The sequence below is a fragment of the Manacus candei genome, unplaced genomic scaffold (genome assembly GCF_025592945.1).
Source record: "Manacus candei isolate 608988 ecotype Guabito, Panama unplaced genomic scaffold, ASM2559294v1 h1tg000014l, whole genome shotgun sequence".
Taxonomy (NCBI): Eukaryota; Metazoa; Chordata; class Aves; order Passeriformes; family Pipridae; genus Manacus; species Manacus candei.
In genome coordinates, this window is record NW_026138062.1 from 33740306 (window position 1) to 33764024 (window position 23719).

General features: G+C 34.8%; 1 protein-coding gene across 5 annotated transcripts in view; it reads right to left on the reverse strand.

Annotated features, from left to right (window-relative positions):
• The window catches only part of PAN3 (poly(A) specific ribonuclease subunit PAN3), a 79781-nt gene that overhangs the window by 23715 nt on the left and 32347 nt on the right, over positions 1–23719 (reverse strand). For 4 of the 5 annotated variants that reach the window (XR_007903031.1, XM_051779019.1, XM_051779018.1 and 1 more), the window contains exons 6-13: positions 20666–20827; positions 12952–13102; positions 4798–5045; positions 4098–4202; positions 3411–3468; positions 2195–2356; positions 1917–2033; positions 1712–1813 (exon numbers count right to left, since the gene is read on the reverse strand). Coding sequence is in view for 4 of the 5 variants with exons in the window: in XM_051779019.1 (XP_051634979.1) it covers positions 1712–1813; positions 1917–2033; positions 2195–2356; positions 3411–3468; positions 4098–4202; positions 4798–5045; positions 12952–13102; positions 20666–20827 (1105 nt within the window). In the remaining variant the exon portion in view is untranslated. The remainder of the gene's footprint in view (positions 1–1711; positions 1814–1916; positions 2034–2194; positions 2357–3410; positions 3469–4097; positions 4203–4797; positions 5046–12951; positions 13103–20665; positions 20828–23719) is intronic. The other variant, XM_051779020.1, reaches the window with a different exon arrangement.

A 23719-nucleotide genomic window follows, 5' to 3' on the forward strand; every position in this document is an offset into this window, starting at 1 on the left:
CTTCCTTCAAAGAACTTTAATAGATTAATGAGACATGACTGCCCTTAATAGGACCAAAATTTAATTATTTTTCCAGTGTGACAAAAGAATACATTCCCAAGAATTTTATTATAACTTCTATTATTTTATCTAGAACAGACATCATTCTTCTATAATACTCTAGAGGTACAAAGACATAACAAGGACTGATTTACATGGAAATTGAAAACCATGACTGGGAAACACTCAGAAGTCTAGCCCTGGACTAACAGTCATTAACCTGGCAGTAGATCCTCCAGGTTGATCTCACCAAATTTGTTCCACATCAGGCTCATTGAATCTGTAGTTGCATTTTTGATTTGCCACAGGATATGACATGTCAAACTAGGGTTTCCTCTGTCTGAGATACTACCACCAAAACCAGTGGTGGAAATCAAGTTCCAACTTCAGTTATACTGGTCAGCTCAGTGCAAAGCCAGTGAGAATTATTCTGTATATAAGGTATCTACAAGTCTTTGAATGTATTCACACACTACTAATCCATTACACTCTGATCTAAAAGATAGCCAAGTAGAGTTTTATATCTCAACCTTTGAAACAGATTGAATTCACAGCTAAAGGCTCTAATTTCAAAAGGCACAAGAAAAAAACCTTAGCTTCTGCTTCCATTGACATGCTGGTAGCCTAAAGACACTTAGGGAAGATTTATTCTAATACAAAAAACAAGGCCCAGTCATAGTCCTCTCATCCTCCCTACCTAGTGCTGGATCTAATTTCAGGGTTGGTCCTGCAACAAGCTGGAAGTTGGGGCAAAGAAGCTTCGAGGGTATCTTCCCACTCTTTCTGTGATTCTGTTCAGCTGTGACCATTTTTTTTCTCAGCATGGCCCTGTTGTGTTCTAGGCAAGACCTGACTGCAGTTTGTGGGACTGCAGGGGTCATGAACTGGTCCTAATAGGCAGAATGACTGGCAGCATACTGTTTTTGAGAGAAAGAGGCTCCAGCCACAAGGACATGAGCTCTACTGGGCAACTTGCTGAGCCACAGACCATGCTGTGACAGGTTTATGAATGTAAATGCAGCTATAGTGACTCCATTGAAGCCATATTATAAGCACCAAAAAAAACCCCAACCAACCAAAAAAACAAACAAACAAACAAAAACAGAACAAAACAAAAACAAAACAAAAAAAACCAAAAACAAAACAGACCTACGATGTGAAGTTGGTGTCTGAAAAGAATATGTTACAGGGATTTTTCAATCCTTGTCTTGTCTAATACTTCACATTTCAAATCATCAGATAAAATACTGTCTAATTAGTCCTCATAATACCTAGTGATGAAAAAAATGGAAGTGTAGGACACCTGAACATCAAATTGACATTACATGTCTTTTACAACTTTGGAATCGTCGCCATTAAATCTTAGGTGTTACCTGGTGACAGTCCTGCTATTAGGACAACTGAATTCCTGGCTTCCAGTTCTGTTTCAGCTTATTTCTATTTCAAAGGACTGTAATTCCCTTACACACTGATATCAATTTTATACTTGTCTATTAATTTTAAAAAAAATTTTACAAGTAGAAGGTAAAGACTAGTTCTCTCATACTAATTTACTTATGACATAGCAGAACTGATTATCCAAAAAATTAGGTCGAGTAACTATTTCTGACCAGATATTTACTGAAGTATTGGAAACAGTGTACAGTATTGTATGATAACGTATTTTCCTTACCCCACTTCCGTTTCGTGAAATAGGAATCAGCACTAGGGTCATTGAAGTGTCTGCTCATCATAGTCTCTCCTCCAGCATGAAAATCATATGCAAACACAAGAGCTTAAAAACAGAAAAGTGATATTTGTTAACTCAAGCATATTTGGAAAAAAAGTATCAACACATCAGCTGGGGGAAAAAAAAAAACGAAAAAAGAAAAACTTACAATGTTCTCCAAAAGCTTTAGTAGTAAACACTTCACGCAAAGTTACTATATTTGAGTGCTGAATTTTTTTCCACATGTCAACCAATATCATGCACTTTGTGTTAACAAGACGAAAACCTAGAAAAAAACCAAAACCCACGTTTTAAAGTGTCGTGTTTTAGAGGAGAATTTTTTACTCTAACTTTTCTTCTGAAACCACTGAAAAGTGACCAGACATTAAAATATGACTAGTATGCTTAAGAATGCTAGTCCTATTGGGACAACTCAATTTTTCTCACCATGTATCCTCCGAAGGCAATATGGCAGGTCATCTTTACTATTTACAGCTTTATAGCATGATGTAATGTACCCAAAGTTGCTTGTTTTCTGTATCCGATTGGGTGGTGGCAGTGGTTCCAAAGGGAAGAGACTGTGGTAGCTATCCACTTCTGCAGGAACTGCTAAAATCAGTTTGTAAACAGAAACACATTAGGCCTCAGTTGACTTTAAGTTAATACATGAATTATGTACACCATCTTTTAGGTGCGTGTAAAATTAAAATTTACTATTTTTGCTTTAATACCAACATATAGGTTCCTAGAAGTGATTCAACAGAGCTAAAATAAACATATTCAGGAGAACAGTTACACTAAGTAAAAAAATCAACAGAATAGATGCACAGTTCCACCTGCCATTTCCTCATTTACCTTAGAAGTTCACCCTTCTGAATGACATTTCTTTGGGTTTTTTCCTGTACTGATTCATAAATAAGCACCAATTCCTCTACAGATTTCATACTACAGTAAGAACTCCATTTTCATCACAAAAAAAGCAAATCTCAGTCTTTTGTGTTTTAACATGCTGGTTTAGAAAACAGGCAGAGAGAGGTGCTGAAAGTTTAAAAATCAGATTAAGAGATCACCCTTGCAAGAAGAGATATACTTGTACTTCATCTGCATTAAAACACTAAACTGCATTTTTTTAATTGTATCATATTATACGCACATTTGAGAAGAAAAGATACTGCAACCAAAAACTATCTAAATAAAGTTGAGTACAGTCAATTGTAAATTACCCAAAAACCAAATTACAGTGAACCGTAGATGGTTCTCTTGCCTGACAACTAGTACAAAGCCTTCTCTAATATACCAACCAATTCACTTCAAACAAACTGCTTTGATAGTTACATACAGCCTTTGAAAAATATATACATCATTTAAAGGAATACCTAATATGTACAAAGTAATACAAAACTGTTCTTCACAAGGCTTTATTGCCTTAATGATTTTTCCTATCTCGGCAATTTGAAGTATTTCTACATTACGGAGTGTAAAAACACAGAAAAATCAGAAGGGGGGGAAATCATGTTTCTGAAAAACTTTGTATCTGGTTAACCATAGCTCAGGCTGATGACTAAAGCTTCATGAAAAAATAAAAAGAGGTGGTGTTTTTTAAAAGATGTTGAATACACATAGTTGCAGAACAGAGTACAGTTTATAAGAAACACTTACTTACCAGGAATATCAGCCTGATCCATCTGGGCCATGGTTATTAAGTGTCTGTTGATCAGTTCCTGAAGGAATAAATAAAGTTTTGAACATTATAATTCAGCTCATCGTTTTTGATAAGTTAAGAGTACATTGTCTTTGAAGTACTAGCTATCAGTACTAAAACAGAGAATTGATACAAGTATCCAGGGTGCAGAGAGTCAGAAGACCACTAGCTTGAAAATGTTAATGACAAAATACATAAATTCTTGAAGGAAGGAGCTGCAGAAAACATTTGCTATAGCCAACATTGACAAAGGCACCTACTACAGAAAAGCTGAAATAAGTAACACTCACAGCCAGCCCTGAGAAGGGCTCATAAACTAACACCTGCAAACACTTTCATTTCAGTGCGAGATTTTAAAACTGAACAGGATTGCAGCTTAAAAGAACAGTACATAAATGAGCTCATGCCTAGTAACAATACTTGGCTGAACAGTAAATCACAGCATGCAGATTAGATTGCAGTCATACATGTCGTAAGCTTCTCCCACCCTCTGTTGTACTCCATCTATTACAAGGTTTGATTTTTTTAAATTCTCCACAGGTAAAACTGACTGCACAGATTTTTAGTGTCTACTTCTCTTTGATCATTACCAATTTTCTAGTTTTTGCCAAGATATGCAATTTTCCTTTAAATTCTCTATCATCTTACCTGTCTGAGCTCATCTGCCATGAAGAAGGAAGGTGCGTTTGCTTTTGGCTGCATGTAAGCAACATGAGGCGCAGCTGGATGGTAGATGTGGTAGTTTGGAAATACCTGAAAATAAAATAAAATATTTTAAGAAGCAGTTTAAAATCCTTAATGATAGGGTAGATGAAGACTTTTGTCACCCTTTTAGTTCAAACTACTGATCTATAAAGTCTTCATGTACAGTAGAAGTTACAAATATACTGTCATATAGATTACAACTTTATGTGATACTCGCTTCTAATGATTTCAAGGGGAAGGGTGGGTGGGTGGGTTACCACAGTTATTTTAACATTTTTGTAACTGTCTTTCCCCTGTCACTGTAAATGTAAGAACTATTTAACCTATCAGAAAAAAAAAAAATCTGACTTTTTGATATTCTCACTATGTATGTATCCACTAAGACACACAAAATGCTTTCTTTCTATTGCTGTATAAAAAAAAATATAAAACCCCCTCAAAACTATACACAGTGGTAAATGAAAAAATAATTTAAAATTCTCTGTTCCTTAAATTTCAGTAATTTTAGCAAAGAATTTCAACGATTAAAAGGCCTAATCTTCATCCAGAATACGGGGTTCAGAATGTTAAGAATAATCTCTTTAGTATAAACCAATTCAGCATTTGGAAACTCCATACATTTCTGTATTAAAAGCAAACATACCATTCCTGTGAGAGGTGCTGGAGTTGTATCAGTGTAGAAGTATGTTGTTCCACCCACTGTTTCCTTCTGGATCACCTGGCCAGTAGATGGAGGCTGAGAGACAGCATTAGCGACGGACGCAGAGGCACTAGTAGGCACCATATAGTTTGCTGGGTTAGGAGTATGACTTCTTCTTCGAGGAGCAGGAGATGTATGAGGAGTTATTTTGGGAGAATGAAGAGGAGAAGATCCTGCTGACAGTGACATTCCTTAAGAAAACAGAAGAAGATATTCTTGATCAACTCTGTCATTATGAATACTTAGCAATCTGAGAAAAACAGCCCTCACTACCAACAATATTCTGAGCAGGTGAGACACTTAACTCTTCATATAGATATACAAATCTTTAAGAGGTAAAATAGTAAAAGCATGACTGAACAGATATATTTTCCCAAAAATCTCTGCTTAGTTCAGAGAGATGGAGCTTGACAGCTTATGATATACACATGAAGAACTGAAATTAAAAACTTAGAAGTATTTGAAAGGGTGAGACAAGTCAAAATAATGCTGTATCTAGAAGTTTATTACACTGCAAAAAGATAAAATATTAATGACTGTATGAGTGTTCACTTAACAGCTACATGAGCAGTCAACGGAGTTTGCTAAGCTGTAACTCACTTCACCTAATTATTTACTTATGTACTTTTTATTAAAACTAACTCCACAGCTATGAATATCTCCAGTAATAACAGCACACAAACAATATACAATATGCTACTTTTAATAATTTCAGGGGAATAATTACCTATTTTCCTGTAATTATTATATTCAAGTCATCCCCCAAAAGTTCTATTTGATATGTAAAAGTAGGTAACATCTCATGATATGAAGTCTATCAGACATTTGTGCTGAGATTTTCTAATTTATTTGAAATTATTTTATTGAGTGGCATTCACCTTCAACATTAGAGGGGCAACTCAACTGAAACCGGAGAAACTCTACTTCTAAACGAAGTGTATCAATGGGAAAAACAAGGGCAACTTTTTTGCATACACACCTTTTAGTTACCAAAAACTTTAGTTACTTCAAGTTACTGCATTCAGAATTCTCAGATCTGCATATTTATAAAAATTTAGGTATCAAACAGACATTACAAGATGTTGCTGAGGAAGAGATTATCCTTCAAAAAAATTTCTTGCAGAGTTACTTCCTAGTAAAGATCTGAGATATTCAGGTGTTCAAATTAACACCAAGGAGAGCATCTTTGAAATTTAGTGTTGCTCAGTTCAGATTGGGATGTACTTTTACTTCTTTACAATTAAAATTATATTAGTCATACTAAATTCTTTTTTTGAAAGGATAGAAGACACACAACTGTTATATTTATATCGACAGCTGAGAATTCTTCTCTAAATAAGAATTTTGTTAGCTATTACTCAGATATTTGCTTAAATTAATTCCTTAATCTCTGGTAACCAGAGTAATTTAAGCAAATATCCGACTAATAAAAGCAAGAGCAATTTTTTTTGCATACACACTTTTTAGTTACAAAAACTAGTTAAGTTACTTCGGTCATGAGTTACTGCATGCAGAGTTCTCACTATGCATCATTAGTAATTTCGCACTAGTGTCTTGTCTCTGAAGTACTCACATCCCTCCTGCATTTCATTTTTTCTTTTTTAATACAAACAACAAAAGCAAATAACAATTTCAGTATTAACAAGTTAACCAGTAGTTTGGGGAAAATTATTTTGAAGCTGTATTATCCTAATGTTATTCACAGAATATTTGTAACTTTTCATTTAGCTCCACTCATTTACTACTTTGATATCTCAGAAACCATGCCTATTAATTCAGCACATTTCTTTCTTTTGTTCCTGAAAGTGAATAGTTCCAACAAAATAAACAAGATTTTCTTAAACGTAAACTGTGGAAAAATCTTATGCCTTTCTCTTTGGTTGGGTCTCTGCAGTCATTTGTTCTTTCTATAAAAATGTAAAATATAAGAATATGAAAAATACATAGTCTACACTCTTCTGGGCCAGAACTTTCATTTCTATTAATACATGTAAATGTGTTTACACATACCTTGTAAATAAGCAATATTGTAGAATAATTGCTTGCTGATTAGTGTACTAACTTAAAATGTGAATTATAATAGGCACTTCTAAATGGTAATACAAGTAGTCTCCTAAAAATCTGTTTACAAATTAACTGTATGACTGTAAACATTATACATTTTGATACCACCAGTTTATCTTTTAGCTACAAAAGAAAATATACAAGGTAAAAGTTGTTTCCAGTGACTTAGTAAAGCTTTGATATACTGGGGGAAAAGATCAATTCCAAAGGACACAATGTGTTAGTATTAAAAGTTGAGAGATGACTAATTAAAGGTTGTAAAACTGAAGCAACTCTACATGTTCAAGGGTTTTTCTTCATCTAGGGAAAGTTACTGCATGCCTTTTCCACTCTATTCCAATTAAATAGTATTGACTGAAGTCCTCGCATGCATATAATCTCAACCAAGACAGGAATAACTGGCTTCAAGAAACTTGTTTCAAAAAACACTCAGCTGTAGGGATCATGAAATAAGAACCCAGCAGTCTCCATATATACTGATGAAAAATTAACTGAAGACTTCTCTACTTAAAAAAACACTATATGTGTAAGACAGTATACAGTAAATATTATTTTTAAAAAATTAAAGTGAAGACTTGCAACTCACTAAAATTATACTGTGACCTTCTACTGCAAGTTTCTCAGAAGAAAAAAGATCTCTAGTGGTTTTTACTGATACAGTTTCAAATGATTTCCACTGTAAGATTTACTTCTTAAAAAAATTTATTCCTGCCAAAGAACAGTCACAAATATAAATCCTTGAATGTCTTTGCACGGGTATTAATGTAAGATTGAAATAAAAGGATGAGAGCATTACAAAAATCCTTTCAAACACCCTTCCAGTCTCATTTAGGTCTGATTTTGGAAGGACATTGAGGGTCCAATGAAAATTATCTTGTGGGCAGCACATTTGGGCTTCTCATTTTCCAATATGGGTAGTAAGTTAGAGATATGAAAGAAGCTTGACTACAGTTCGCTTTCATACCACTAGAAAAATACACTACACCTGCTGCAAGAATTTTGTTGTTAATGCTGCAGTGGGTACAGACAGGTTGAGACAACAAATACTGAAGGCAACAGACTCTTCTGAGAGACTTGCACTACATTCTGCAGAATCTAAATAAATATTAAAACTCCAATATCACACCAAAAAAAAGGAAAAAACTTTTAATTAAGCAAAACTCATACATAGTTAAGTACTTAGGGAAGCAAATAACTGAGGGCACAAACTCAAGTAGATATCACCAATTAGTATTTCAATCAGTTAAAAGCACGTTAATATTAATATTTAATCACAACAAAATAGAATTAGAGGAAAAAAAAGGAAAATAGCTGTATTAAAAAGTGAATATATATTCCTACTGGCTCATACTCAAGGAAAAAGGTGATCCTGAACACACAATAGTAAACAACGTGGTGAATATGGAACCACACCTCACGGAATTAGACAAGCTGTTTTGAATAGCACAATTTATATAAATACCTATTCACTTAAGGGCTTAAGAAAAAACATGCTTTGAATAATCGAATTATGATTTACTTCTTTATATATACATATTGTATCAGTGATCCTGACAAACAACATTAAGCTTTGCCTGTGAGAGGGTTCAACATTCCCCCGTATTAAAACTCAAACGCCAACAGGAGAACTAAAGACACCAAAAAGCTTGCTTCAAATTGTCCTTCCTGAGGCTTTGCTACTAGCAAAGGTGGCTCTCCACTCCTTGTCTTGGGGAATCCTAATACACTTCATGAAGAAGTCAAATACTATCTTAAAAGATGAACTGTGGGGAGAAAAGGCTTCTTTCACTCCACAAACATTTACATCTAAAGAGAGGTCACGGTATGCAGCTATGACAGTGTCATATGAACATGGAAATGGTTGTGGGATTTGAAGGTGTTTCCACAAGATTCACAGTGACTGTAGAGGATACCTACACATATCTGGAGCTCCTGCCACTATTGTCATTTTTGGCAAAGAGAGATCGTATTTCATATCCCTCTTTATTCTTATATTTTCACTTCTTTCATTGTTTCTCTTATTTTTGAAGTTTCATTGTGACTGAGGAAAGGGAAATGGTAGACTTTGAAATTCATTTGAGATGGGGCTCAAAGACATTTTATGAGATTAATGCTTGTAATAAAATTTTGTAGCAGGCAATGTATTTGAATTAAAGCTAGACTCTAATTTGAATCTGAGAATTCATACAGAAACAGGATGAAAGGATATCAAAGCATGAACTCAATGTCTCAGTGTCTACAACTATTTGATTCAATGAGACTTCACAACTTAGTGAACTTAAGTTCATGTGTATGCAAATCAGCTGGCCTACAACATAAAAAACCTCCAAGTTTTGCCTACAAATTTACCCATTTACAACCACATCCCTATATCTCTAAGGCCTGTAACACATTCAGAGGTCAAAAATTAAGCATTTAACATATTATCATTTTAATGTTCTGTACTTTAGAGATACTCTAGACTATTAGGTAAATGTTGAGGAATGACAAGTCAAAGCAAATAATAAAATCACATTATTTCAAAGAACTTAAAGCAGCATCCTTAAATTTATTAGATATTTCTTTTTATTGTAAGCTTTCTATCAGGTCACTAGCACTACAACTGCATATTTTCAAGTTAATTAAATCTGCTTCATTCCCTAAACAATCTGAGTCATCAATTCTTCCTCCTCAGTTTTAATTTTACAGTCTCTTTGCCTTCTTTCTTTCTTCCATTATTCTGGAATGGCTGCACAACTTGCTCTGCATTATATTTGATCCACGAGGATGGAACAAGCTCTTGGGGCCTTAGGCCACTCAAACCACCTCAGCTGAAAGTGCTCCATCTCCAACTGGAGTCAGGAGCTCTGAGAACTACACTCTTGCAGCTCATCACTAATAGAGATGTGTCAACCAAACATAAGCACAACACCTTTGCACTCCTGGCTCCTAAGCCTGTAGGTTCAGACTGCCAGCAGAAATGGCATCTCTTACATTCTGCATAAGCTCAGAACCTGACTTGGACTGAATATAGAAGCAACAGCAATTTGTTGTCACTTCCATCAATGACAAAGGCATCACTCTTTAGCTAGAACATAGCTTAAGCAAACCCAAGCAATACAGATTTTCACTGCTGGGGGCAATACATCTGTTCTCTATCAAGTTTAACATAGCAATGATGTCTTAACACTTCCAATGACATTAACAATTTTCTTCCATACACTGTGTTGCATATTTTAATGGCATTAATACTCTAAAACAGCTACACAGAACTGGGTAAGATAAGCTTGTTAGCAAAAGTGCTATTTAAAGACTGTCAAGTAACTAAATTTCCAACACAAATGACAAATAGGGTATGTCTGGTATCAAGGAAAGGGAAGGAACAATATGGTGTTATTCAGGGGAGTTTATGGAAAGAGAGTTTGGAGATGGTGAAGAAGATTGATTCAAAGCTCTTCAATGCAACAATTTTCTCCCACTGTTTGTGTAAATTGCCTTTTATATCACTATGTTTACATGTTCCATTAAAGGCTACCAAGATGAAGACTGTTGAGATTACACTAGAAAGTGCTTATCTAAGTAAACATGTGTCAGTGTAGGAGTAACCTTCTTCCATGCTACACACTAATAGATATGTCAGGTGCGGATACAACAAGTTATCTACTAAAGTAATGTTTCACTTGTCTTTTTTTTTTCAGTTATTTCTGCAGTACTGTTGATAAGACAGGCAGAACAAATATTTTCCAAGGACAATTGAGTTATGTATGAAGTACCACATGTGAAAAGTGGTTTTGATTTCCACCTACCTTTAGGGAAATCTCAGAAATTAGATATGTGAAAGAGTTTACATTTTTCCATCATCAAGAGGGAAATCAAAGGACTGTTCTCATAATTTACCGACTTTGTTATGGGTGAATAAAACTATGGAACTAAAATTATTCTTACTACATTTCCGTATTTCTTATGAAATCTTAATTTCCTCCAGTACCCTGTAAACTACTATAAACAACCTTAATCTCATGCAAACACTTAATCCCTCAAAATTATTCTACTGCAAAGTATGAACACCTTAACTGGAAGGAGACATCTTTATTCAAAGGAAAGTTCTTATAAACTCTTTATATGGGTTTCATTTGAATTTGTTTTCACTTATTGAAAGCTAACAGATCTCAACAAAATTTTTTCATCACAATTTCAGAATATATTTAAATTTGATTTTTATTCTGTTATCCAGCATGATCTAAGTGGTGACATTTCCCCACACATAAATAATGCTTTCTTATTTAAGAGTCTAATCTTTTAGAAAGAGTACCTCCTAACTGACCCTGAGGTAACAGAAGTTTTTGTGGATGTATACTGTTGACAACTTTAATGTTGACATTTAAATAAAAATAAATGTCTATGAGTAGTATTTACATTGGACATTTAGGTTCAGAGAACTCTGCACTCAGTGAGAGAAAAAAAGCTTCTAAAGAAATTCAGAGCACCCAACCCAGATCCCTACTCTGAACTATATTTGTTTTTTAATTATACAGGAAGAGCAGGGAAACAAGCCAACTTTGCCTGAAGTTAGCTCTTACAAATACTCCCCCATCCCTCTTGTCCATAAACAAACAATAGTATTTGAGGCTAGAAAGTATGCAGCATTGGTATCTATATTTCTAGGAGCTCAAATTGTTGGTGAACTTCTTTCAGTGTTACTTATCCTTTCAAGTATTACTTACAGATAGTAAAGAAATTGGACTGTGAAGGATCCCTCTGAGACCCCACTGGACACTTTCCAAAAGTAGATCATTTTACTGTATTCTATTTAATCCTTTATACACTTTTCAATCCAGGTGACAAGGCTGAGAGGCATATAAACACAACAGTTTTCCAATAAGACGGTACAGCACAATATAGTATCAATCAGACACAGCACCACAACACGTTCATTTGGTCAGCAGAAGTATCAATCACTTTCCTAGCCTGTTCTGACAGTTCTTACATGCAAGTTAAGGGCTGGCTTCTTTCATGTGGACACTGAGATTGATTCCCTGGCATCAGGAAGACTGAAGTTCAGTTTAACAAATGCTTATTGCCAATACTGGTTTAAAAAATAATTTACAACATTTGTCCTTCTGCCTTTTGGCAGCTACCTAACACTTCTTGTCAGTCACCAGAGACTGCCAAAGGTTTGACTACATACAGAAACTCACTAAAGAATCTGCAATGTGTAATATTCAGATCTGCTGATGGTTGTATATTAAAACTATTTAATTTTATTCAAATAAAAGTAGTAGAATTAACTTTTTAAGATGAGAGGACTAAAAGATGCATGAAGGGCTTGAACTTTTGAAATGTAAAAAAAAAATAAATCTGCCACTCAATTACACAACCATATGGAACACATTTCAGTAAGAGTTTTAAATTTGGGAAATGAACGTAAAATGTCCTTAAAAGTGAGATTACACGTGACAGATACAATAAATTTAACACTATTTCACAAGGCAAGCTATTTTAGAATAAACTTGCCTTCAACTTTGTTTTTAATCCAGATTTTTAAGTTCTCATATATACTGAATATTAATATTAAATTAATAATCCAATTAATATTGAAGTAATAATTCAATTTCAATTAATATTGAAAATAATTAATTCTAAATTACATAGTCTAGCAACAAATCAAAAGTGCAGATCAGTGTACGCTAATCTGAGAACATATTCATTGTAGACTACGGTAGTTTAAATCATCTTCAGGTACTGCTCTGGCAAGGACCACATAGAACACAGTATGTGTAACTCAGTACCCCTTCTTCCCAAAAAGAGCAGAGTAAGTCAGGCTGTTAATTTCAGTGCTGCTGTGGCTGAGCAGATTTCACAGCCTGCAATGTGATTTCCACACTACTGGAAGATAAACCCAGAGTTCCTCTACTTTTTGAAGGCTGTCTTAAATTTAAGAGCTAAAGGAGGAGGTGGCTACATTTATACTCGATAAATCTGATCTATACATATATATAGGGTTGTGTTAGACAAAAGAAGCCACTGTACTACAAATCATTACTCTCAACTTACCTGGTGCTAGCCCAGCAGTAGCAGGACTTCCCATAGAGGGGTGAGAGAACAAGGCTTGAGAGAAGGCAGACATACTTGACTGGGATACATTACTCAGCCTAGAGGTTGATCCTCCTTTAGGAATAAACTCACTTGCAGAAGGATTTGGTGTCTGTTAAAAAAAAATAAAAAACCCAACATAAATTAAATTTTTATTTTAAATGAGAAGGGATGAACAGTGCCTACTTGGTAGAAAAAACTTCCTAGGCAAGCCTACTGAGTGCAGGGGATGTTTTTAAGGTACATACAGCTTGTGGACAAAAACCAAGAATACTGGAAGCTGTTTAGCATGAACAAATTGAAAAGTGCTTTTAGCTCATGTCTGAAGTAGTATAAGCAAGGCTTTCCATATGAACAGCTGGTATATGAGTTCATACAAACACTTTGCAAAAGGCTTTCCATAAGCATTACAATACAAAGTTAGAGACTTGACACTGAGAAAGCTTTGCCACAGCTGCACGGATTGTTCCTCCATGACTTTAGAGATTTCATCTCAAATTCACTAGCTATTTCAGATTTCATCTCAAACTCACTAGCTATTTCAAATTAAAGGAGCAAAAATGATTCCTACTAAAGAAGCCATCCCTGCCTCTATTTCAAATAGACCTCTAAGTTCCGGGTTTTTGTGAACTTCTGTTTTAATTACCTATTTCATTTATGTAGCATGTTTAATAATGAGGTTTAATTTGGTAACACAGAAAAAAAAATAGAAGTAGAATGATGGTCAAACATCCAGTATTTGTTAGTAAAGAAAATATAGCATATAATCAGTTTCTAAATTCTATTAAAATCTGTGCAGTCGGTTTCGTATTTTGGTGTGGTGGTGTTCATTTTGAGGTGAGTTTTTTGTTTGCTTTGGGGTAGGGAGGGTTAGAAAAAGAAAATCCCAATTTGATCTCAAAAGGCTTATTATTGGACAGACAATTACAAATTACATTAGCGGAAGAAAAAACAAATTAAGCCAAGAAATAAAACCAATTATTACATGAACACTCTGAAAAGCTTGATTATTAAATGACAGATTTCAGTTTATTAAGTAATCTTCAGAGTACCTCTCACAAGTGTCTAAACAAATGAGATAAAATAAGCCAGCATAAAAATAAACAATCCCAATAAACAAGGGATACTATTAGGATAACCCATGATGTTTCTTTAAAGAAAATTATATTGGACCACTTCGGGTTTAGGTAGTTTTAAAATGACCAAGTATGTCAGCTGTTACTTAAACTACCAATATCAATTTTTACCAACTTAAGTAAAGTGGCATCACAGAAAGTAAGTTAGTGCAAATTAGAAAAAAAGTGTGAATACCAACTTAGGGAAGAAAAGTATTTGAAAAGTCTTCTTTTCTCTTAATTTGTTTTTAAGACCTTTATTTGAATATTTCTACCACATATCATATTACTAATGTATTTCAAAGCACTGAAAAAGAAGATTCTAAAAGTTGTAAAATTAAAGAGGATACACAGGTTAAAAAGGAAATAGTATGAATATTCTACCTTTAACTACTCAGTAAATTTTAACCACTAACCACCTTATGATGTCATCTTTACAATGTTCTTTGTCATCTTACATGTGTATGTTTCTGAACATTCAAGGAACCAAATATGCAGACTGGTGAAGTATAACACATTTATATGGGTAAAAAGCTCATAAGAATTTTAAAACTCCTTAATCACAGTTTTGGAAAACTTGCTAAGATGTACAGTAATACAGCAAAACAAATGATAAGCTGCATTATACAAACCGAAAACACATAATTGACACATTTAAACTCAAAAGGTAATATTCTGGACTTATGTGAATTTAGGTACAAGAATACCTAAGAGAATGGTGTTCCTCTAGATAAAATCTGGCATGTAACCCTTCAGCCAAAACTGCACCGAAACTGGAGAAAATGACAGAGGTGGTAAAGAGTTGAGTAGAATTTGTCCAAATAATGATAGAGCTCAGAAGTCAAACAACTGTGAGAGCATGCAAAAGAATTTGTAACATCTTGCTAAAAGCACATAATTTCAAAGAACTACAAGGTCCACATTTTCCCACTGCTAAAACCAGCCATGACATGTGCACACCTCTACCACACCTAAATATTGTGTGAACTAGGTGACAAGGGAAGGACATGGCATTAGTTTTGAAGCATGCAAGCGCAAAGAAACACACCTTCTGGAAGATAACCTCAGCATTTGCTACAGCAACTGAGAGAGTTCCCAAAATCCCATCCATACCATTCTGGCTAAACTCTTGCTACTTTCACCTATAAACAACTCCTACAGCACAGTGATGCTTCTTATTTCTAAATGCAATCTACAAGTTTTCACAGACCAGTTTTGGACCTAGAAGTTATTTAGTTAATGACAGTTTTCATCTCTAAAAGTTATTTATAAACATCAAAATTTTAAAATGTAGCTTCACTTTAAAGAAAGAGCTCCACTTTAACTAGTAGGTGTTTTAGTTTATCCAAATGAAAGGAGTCAAACCCAGGAATCTGCTACAGCTGACCTGGTTTATGATGTAGAATTGCAAACAGCAATGGCTCAAGTTCCATTTTTTGATGTCACAATTCAGTATCAGAATCAAAGCCTGCTAAGATTAAATTACTGTTACATAACTTTGACAAAAACATTGTATATGAGAAAACAGCTTTGATTTGAAAAGATAGACCCTTTACTATGAAAGCCTGTTTTACTTCTCTGTGATGCTACAAACATGAAGATGTAATCCAAGACTTTCCCCATTGGTAAAAAAATGATTTAAATTTTGGTTACAATTTTAAAAGATCCTTCCTCCTTCAAGTTGTTTTCTAAATACAGAAAAATACCAAGGCTCCACAGTCACCAGCTAGAATAAACTAATCAAAGAATTACAACAAATTTCAGTAATGTGTGGTCAAAACTAGCAAATACTGTCAGATAATTTGAAGCTTAAGTTCCAAGCCACGTTTAAATTCCTTACATCTGTGTGAAGCTGCAGTTCTTAAAACGTTTTCAAAAGCAGAGAGGTTTTTATCTGATGTAAAACGTTCCATTTTCTGCATACACTTTTCTTCCAACAAAATAATTAAAATAATTAGGCCAGAATAAATGACTGAATTAAGTGAGAGTGTAATATTACTATTAGTTCTGTAATATTTAATCTTTTATTTATTTTTCAGTCTTTGTAGATAATTTATTCTGCAACAATCACCATGCAAATATGCCAGAATTACAAAGCCACATTCTTAATGGCCAATGATTCAAAATATTATGTTGTTGGTCTCAAAAAATATCCAGCTCATAATATAAAGTGTAAATTCCAGTGTTAGTTTTACATTTGGATCAATGGTAAGCTTGAAAACCTGTTTAAATGGGAACTATGCTTTAGAATCCTACCAGGTATTCTTACAGCTTTTCCATTATAATCTTATCAAACTTCCCAAAATAAAGTTGAATAAAAGAATAATAATTTTTTATAAGAATTAAAATAATCTATATACTGTGACGTTGAAAAGCAGCGAACATACTTTCTAAATCCCAAACAATAAACAATGCCTGCTAACACTGCCTACACTAAGTCTATATTTTCAGTTTCAAATGCAAACGTCCTGTAGAAAGGCACATACAAAACTTCTAAACATTAATAAACATGTTTTCAACAAAGGGCATTAAACAGAAACAAGTATAGCTGCGTCAGTTACACTGTTTTTCTAGAAAACCACCTAAAGTGACTTTTGACACCTTTGCTAAAATTGCTATCATTCCTTTTTCCTCTCAACCTTGTCAATTTAAATCTCATCCCCTTCTTCCAGTATATTCATATAAATGCTGCTGAACTAAAGCAGCAAACAACTTCTCTAGTTATTATTTGAATTAATATCTACATCATGCATTCTCACCAGAATGATTCCATAAAGAAAGTTCACCAAAATATCCTATTTTCAGATTCTTTATATCTCTGGTCTCTCAAAGAGCAGAACCTCTTCAGTCAGCTTGGCAAACAAACTTCCGAAGACAGACCACAAAACTGAGTCCATCTGGCTTCATGTGCAAAACCAAATTCTACACTTCTGTACATCAGAGCACAAACAACTTATAAAACACATATAAATACAGTCCAAATGAAGGCTGAATTTAATCATGATGCGATTAGTAAGGATGGATCTAGAAAAGAAGTAAAAAAGCAGGGGAGGAGACTATTTATTAACTCACTTGTACCACCATCCAGCTCAAGAGTTGTCTAGTGGTTTTTATGCTTTTACAGGTATAAAAGAAAATAAAATTAGAATACAGTGTGGAGGGGAAGAAACAAAATATTTTGTGACTATCACAAGAAAAAAAAATTCAGGGCTCTTTAAAAGAAGGTGCAGATGAAAGCAAAGAGCAAGCCAAGGATCCAAGATGAAGACCATCACTGGGAGGACTACACAGCAGCATGCAGTATGACTGTATGTTGAAGAGTTGCACATATCAATAGATTTCTGTAATTCAGACATAAAATCAAAATTCCTGTTTCATCAGCTATCAATTTCAATACACATAATTTGTCTTTACACTTCACAGCAATAAACTTCTAAGGCCCCAGTGCTGCACTGATGCATAAATGAATCCTCAAAATGCCATTAAGTACAGAATTATCCTGTAACACAGGGACGTACAAGTCACAGAGCCTTTGGAAAGTCATTCGAGGATCCCACAGGAATACTGAAAACCACCCTTCTCCCTCTTCTCGTTTCCCCTTCAGCATTTCACAACACAGCACAGAGCTGTACAGCAGCACAGCAACCTCAGCAATTTCAGTTCTGGTCCCACATCCAACTGAAGCCCCAAGCAAGCTACCTAATGCAAAAAGTAGGCCAATCTCATGTACTTACCATGCTGGAAACTGGATACAAGCCTTTTTGTTCTTTTATGTTCTCCTTCACCTCTAAATCCATACTGATCTGTTCTGACATCCCAAATTACATAATTGTGTAATGGTTACAGAAAACCATCACTAAACTACACCCGTGTTATAAAGCAGGGCAGTGCTTTACCGGTCTATTTTTGGCATAGTTTTCATAATATCTCTTAGGAATACAAAAACATGGAAGTCTTCCCTGGTTTTTATGTGTTGCTATTTTTTTTTGTCAGGTTTTGGGGTTTCTTTGTTGTTGTTTTTTAATGGGCAGATGTTCTGTATGAAAAGCTTCACTTCACAGAGCATCATTGCAATCCCTCCATTTCCAGGATTGCTCACTAACTACGAGATCAGGAAGAGAACACATTTTGTGATGTCAGAGCAACCCAGCAGGCACTGGAGGTCACCAAGGGCTTCAAAGTAAATCTCTCTCTCCCACTATTGAATTTGTTCAACATGCTACCTTTTCTGTAATTACCGTGACAAGTCATCGTATCATTCATACAATAGGCTCTAATAAATTTCAATTTGGCAACATTATTAGTTGTATTTCTACTGTTCTTGCGGAAGAGTTAGAGTCAATTTCATTAAAAGTGGGTAAAATTTGTTGGCTAAAGACTTATTTGTTTATAAACCAGAACACAGGCTCAGACAAATAAAACTATTAGCAAAGTTTTGTTACAATTGACAAGTAGATCTCTCTAAAAAGTCAACTTTTACGGATTTGGAATATTTTCACATTTCTTTAACAAAAATCTTCCACAGTACTGCAAAAACCCTTAAAGTCTTAAAAGTTTATGTTCCTGATGCAATATATTTGAAAAATTCATTTCTGTGATTTTTTTTTTGCTCAAGAAACAAGGAATCAGTTATTGATAGTGCTTAAGAACTAATCTGTATAACTAAAATGGACCTATTTCTACTATTTTAAGAACTACCATTTGCTAGATCAATGCAAGTTTTAGCACCTTTCATGCTTCAGTCTTGCCAGACTCCACAGATTCTCTGCAATCCCTCCTGTTTCTTCAATTCTATTTATTACAGCTGAACATCCTTCTGTTTGCATTTCCACCATATGTGAATATACATGCTTTTCTCAAGTCCACATCTCTATGGGAAGCTATGCAACCACATCACACAATACAAAATCTTAACTGCACAGTTTAAGTTAGGTAGCTGGGATTCCGGCAAATAAACGAATCTGGAATTGCACCCTTCAAGAGCTACATGTTCTGCAGCCAATCTCAAGCAATCCCAAATGCTGCTAAACCTCAGAATGCTAGGAGACCTTGAGCTTCCTTCTTTGCCACACTTTGAACACTACTTCAGAGTGCACAGGTACTGAGAAGACAACTGCTCCTGGCAAGAAGCTTCAAGTTTTGAGCTACTGACTCTCCAGCCTCCAGAAGCATTTTTTGCTCCTACTCTAAGTGGAGCAGATTAACAACAGCATTTGCTGTGCCACTGTACAGCAGAGGAAACAATGGAGGACAGGAGTACAAATGGGGCTGTTCTTGCCCTATAATGTCCACTTGAAAAACAGAGATCAAATTTCTGCTTCTGTCTTGTCAGAACGACTGTCTATTAGTTATGGTTTACATTTACTATTAGATGCACACGATAAGTTTGGTTTGTCACTCTTCTGTCCCTTCAGAACAGCACTGCTTCACAGGCTCCCACTACTCTCCCAAAACCTTACCTGGTTCTTCTACCAATGTTTCCTTTCTTTTCTCCATCAGTTACTATGCTGCTTCCCCAGCAGCAAAAGGGTCAAGACAGACTGAAAGTCCAAATTTCCCTAAACAATGTAGCATTCATTCACCTACATCACACTGTCCATGACTCCCCACTTCAGTAACACAGAGATGTCCAAACATCAAGCAATGCAAAACTAGTACAGGTATGGAAAGGCTCTTGTAGGAGCTTCATGTTGGCCCTTACATGGCAGAAATTCAGTGAACTGAAAGAAAATCTTAAGGTGCCACAAACTCTAGGCATAATCTGTTGTCAATTTATCCATTTCCTTCACTTAGAAAATATCAAAAACCAAAAAACCCTCACAGGAAGACTAACAATCCCTGAGAAATCAAAAGAACTACACGAGTAGAAACAGTATTAGCAGCAGTGGTGCAATTCCCACCACTGTAGTAATTTTCATCTAAACTCCATTTTAAGGGCCATGAAGCATATTCATCCTAGACTAGAATTATCCTTCATTATTACTCCAAAGACTACCTGTTAATTCTGTAAAGAGATATTCAAATGCAGTTGTACCACTCCCCTCTTACAGAGTTGAAGATGATTCAGGAATAAAGTTAAATGAAGTTTAATATATTTCTCAAACAATTTGGGAAGTATAAACTATCCCAACATAAAAATTAAAAATTTACACTTCCTGATCATGGTGATTACATCTCCAGATTCTGTACTGAGGGCATCTATTTTCATTAAGTGTCAATCATTTTAACAAAGATCACTAATTTTACTAGTAGAAACCTTCCTCACATGAGCATTAAAATAAAAAGTTGTGTTTGTTTGCCTTTAGAATACATTTCATGATTACTGTTGCTCCTTTTCCTCAGATTATTGCAAAATCAAATAAAGTAAATAGCTCAGCAATGGGTGAAGATAATAAAACATCTCCAAGTCACTCTCCTGGAGGGTTACTATGCCTACTTTGTGAAACAAATATTTGATTTGAACTCTACTCAAACGTGGAGTAACTGCTTCTAACATTTTCCAAAATTTAAAATAAAGCATCCAAAATACTGAAAAAGTGACTAGTAAAAAATAATTTTACCTGTAAATTGTTTTCTGTGACTCTGTTCCACCAAACCATATTGATGGGTACTCCTGTTTTACACCTGTCAGCCAGACAGCCAATAGGGTTCTTTGATTTTCTTGCTTTTGATCCCACCGGAACTATCCTCTCATCCAGCATTCCCAGTCGATACTTCCTGGGCTATGAAAAAGAAGGAGAGAAACCAGGCCACTCCTAACAACCCTCATCTAAAGCTACACTAAAATAGGTATTACACTGTGATATGATTTTTGGATTGGTGGAATAGGAAACAATTTGCAAGTAAAATTTATCTGAGACTGTTTCCTTTCAATCCTGACTATTTGAGTATAATACACAATACTTAAAAACACCCAAAAACCAAAAAAACCCAAAACAATATGAAAATAAACTTCAGGGACTACTAATTATTTGTAAGCAAAACCATCCATCACAAGTCAGCCATTGAAATATGCATACAAATTAGGGAATTCTGCATAAATGAGGAATTGTTTAAAAAAAGGAAAAAATCCGTATTTTTGAAAGAGATACCTTCAATCACATCATAATAATGAACACTTCCATTGAAATTCCTATCAAACAAATTTTAAGTTCAAATTTGCCATGACTCCTGAAGATTGGTTTTAAAAAAAATCAGATAGAACCGAGTAGTCAATTGCAACAGAACTCTGAGAAAAACATTTCTGCTCAGCTTAATATTTGAAATAATAATTTCACTTACTGTCTTAAGTGAAAACAGACAAGAATTACCATGATAAATGCAGTCTTAAAATTGAGAGAGTAAAACATTTGAGGAAGTGAACATGCAGAAGTTATTTGCACCTCAATAACAGTGACATTTCTATTACATTGGCAATGATCTCTACAAATAAAATTATTTATATGAACATTAAATTTAAAAGGCACACCGTAAAAAAATATGTTAAATACTTTCAAACAGGTAAAGTCTTCAAAAGAAGTTTTCCAGATTTCTCTATGCTTTCAAACCTATGTGTAGCTACCTAGACAGTAAATAGCACCAAAAGAAATGTTTTAGCATCTATGCATATTTACACCAGAACCTTTTGTATCAACTATATCAACAACTGGACCAAATTTCAGGGGTTGGTCTGGTTTTCTTCTGCTGTGGGTTTTACTCAGGCATTTTTTATGTGAAAGTGCAACTATCATCATCTGGATATAGACCACTCTATGCAATCAAAGCTTAACTTACCTTTAGTCAGATATCTACTTAACCTGGCACCTTAGAAATCTTAGCAATGTATACCTTCATATACATTTTAAAAATTATTCCTCAATAAACAAGGAAAGAATCTAATTGCAGAAGATTCCTCACTCACACGCAAACTATTTGTAAAACACAGGACAAAATGGCCATAAAATGGTTGCAAAACCAAAATCTAAACAGATTTCCTCCTCTGCTTTCCTGAAGCCTTTTAGGTTGAAAGCTTTGGAAAGAATTAAAACTGAGTAGAGTCAATAGTAGCTCATTTGCCTAAAAAAAACTCAGGCAAACAAACAAACCCTCCGTCCCCCCAAAAATAACCTCCACAAACAAAACAACAAAAGCCCCCCAAGGATACCATCAACGATTATGAACTACTAAAGGCAATAAATTCCATGGAGGACTTAACCAATCTTAATAACAATAAATAAGACTAAATTTTGCCATACCAGTTAGAAATCTGGTAAAGTATGTGATGAGTAGCACAAAGTCCTCCTGTAGTTCAAATGCAAACCTGATCACAGTAAATCTAAATATTGGTTGTTTATCTGGAGAAACTCTAAACTATTGGGCAATTTATCTCAGTAAATCAGAAAGACTACTAATATCCTAAACTGCAAAGCTGTAAGGTCTGAGAAGCTACATATACAAGTCAGGTTGGACTTGAGGGTAGGATTTGAATGCAGCATGTATTTCTCTTAGGCTGACTATTGGAAATAACATAATGAAGAGTAACAGTTTTCCTGGAAGCTTTCCCATCTCTCTCCATGTTCTACCAAGAGCAGTGGTACAGTCAACCTCAGACTACCAGATTGGAACCCAGTGTCCAAACACATTTCCATTCATAAAGAGTTCTTTTAATCCTCCATAATAACAGTTTGTCTATAAATATTTTGAAAAGGAGAACCAAAACAAAAGAGGAACTGAGCCAAGGTGGAAGGCAGCTATTTTGGTTCCAATGATATTCAGATTCCAGGCAACAGGATGAAACTGTATCTTAGGCTTTATGAAGGACCATACTGAAGGTGGGGGGCAAACAATTGTGAGTTCTAAACCTTAAAACCACACAGAGACAATATGAGCTCATATACCAGTAGTTCTTGGCCTACTGGTATAAAAAAATGAAACTAAAAAGTGGGTAGGACTAAAGTAAAATTTTACTTTCATTATCTACTGCAAAACTTCACTAGGGGATTACCAGGTCAGTATTTCATTGTTTAGACAGACATTAGGAAATGGAATAAACAATATTAACATTTGGAAATAAATTTTAGTCTATTTGGACCAAAGTTATTCTTTGAGCATTCAATGAGCAAAATGGCATGACTTAGAAAAGCAATCTGAGTTTAAAAGATATCAGAAAACACAGTATCTACCAAGGGGAGAGATTCAACAGAACAGAAAGCAAATAGACTGAGCAGCTTGAATAAGTGCATCAACTTTGCTACATCCCTGATCTCTGCACAGAGCAGCAAATAAAGCAACACACAACAGTGCTTAAGCACTTATATATCTAAACTCATAAATATATCTACCTAAAACACAGAGACATGACAATCTGGACTAAGAAACCCAAATTTATGCACGGGGGCAATTTCTCTTAGATGCTTACAAAAAAACCTGCCTTTTTGCCTTCCCTAAAGTCTTTCTATGAGTAAAAAAAACTGTTCAGATGAAGGCATAGTTCAACATAATGAACTTTTTCTGAGGCAGAGAAGGTGAAGAATTACATACTTCATAATCCTTTATCAAGTATTTCTCAAACTAGGCTGTAACTCCAAATATGGTTACAAGTTCCAAACTGAATTGTAAAAGATCAAAATCATCAC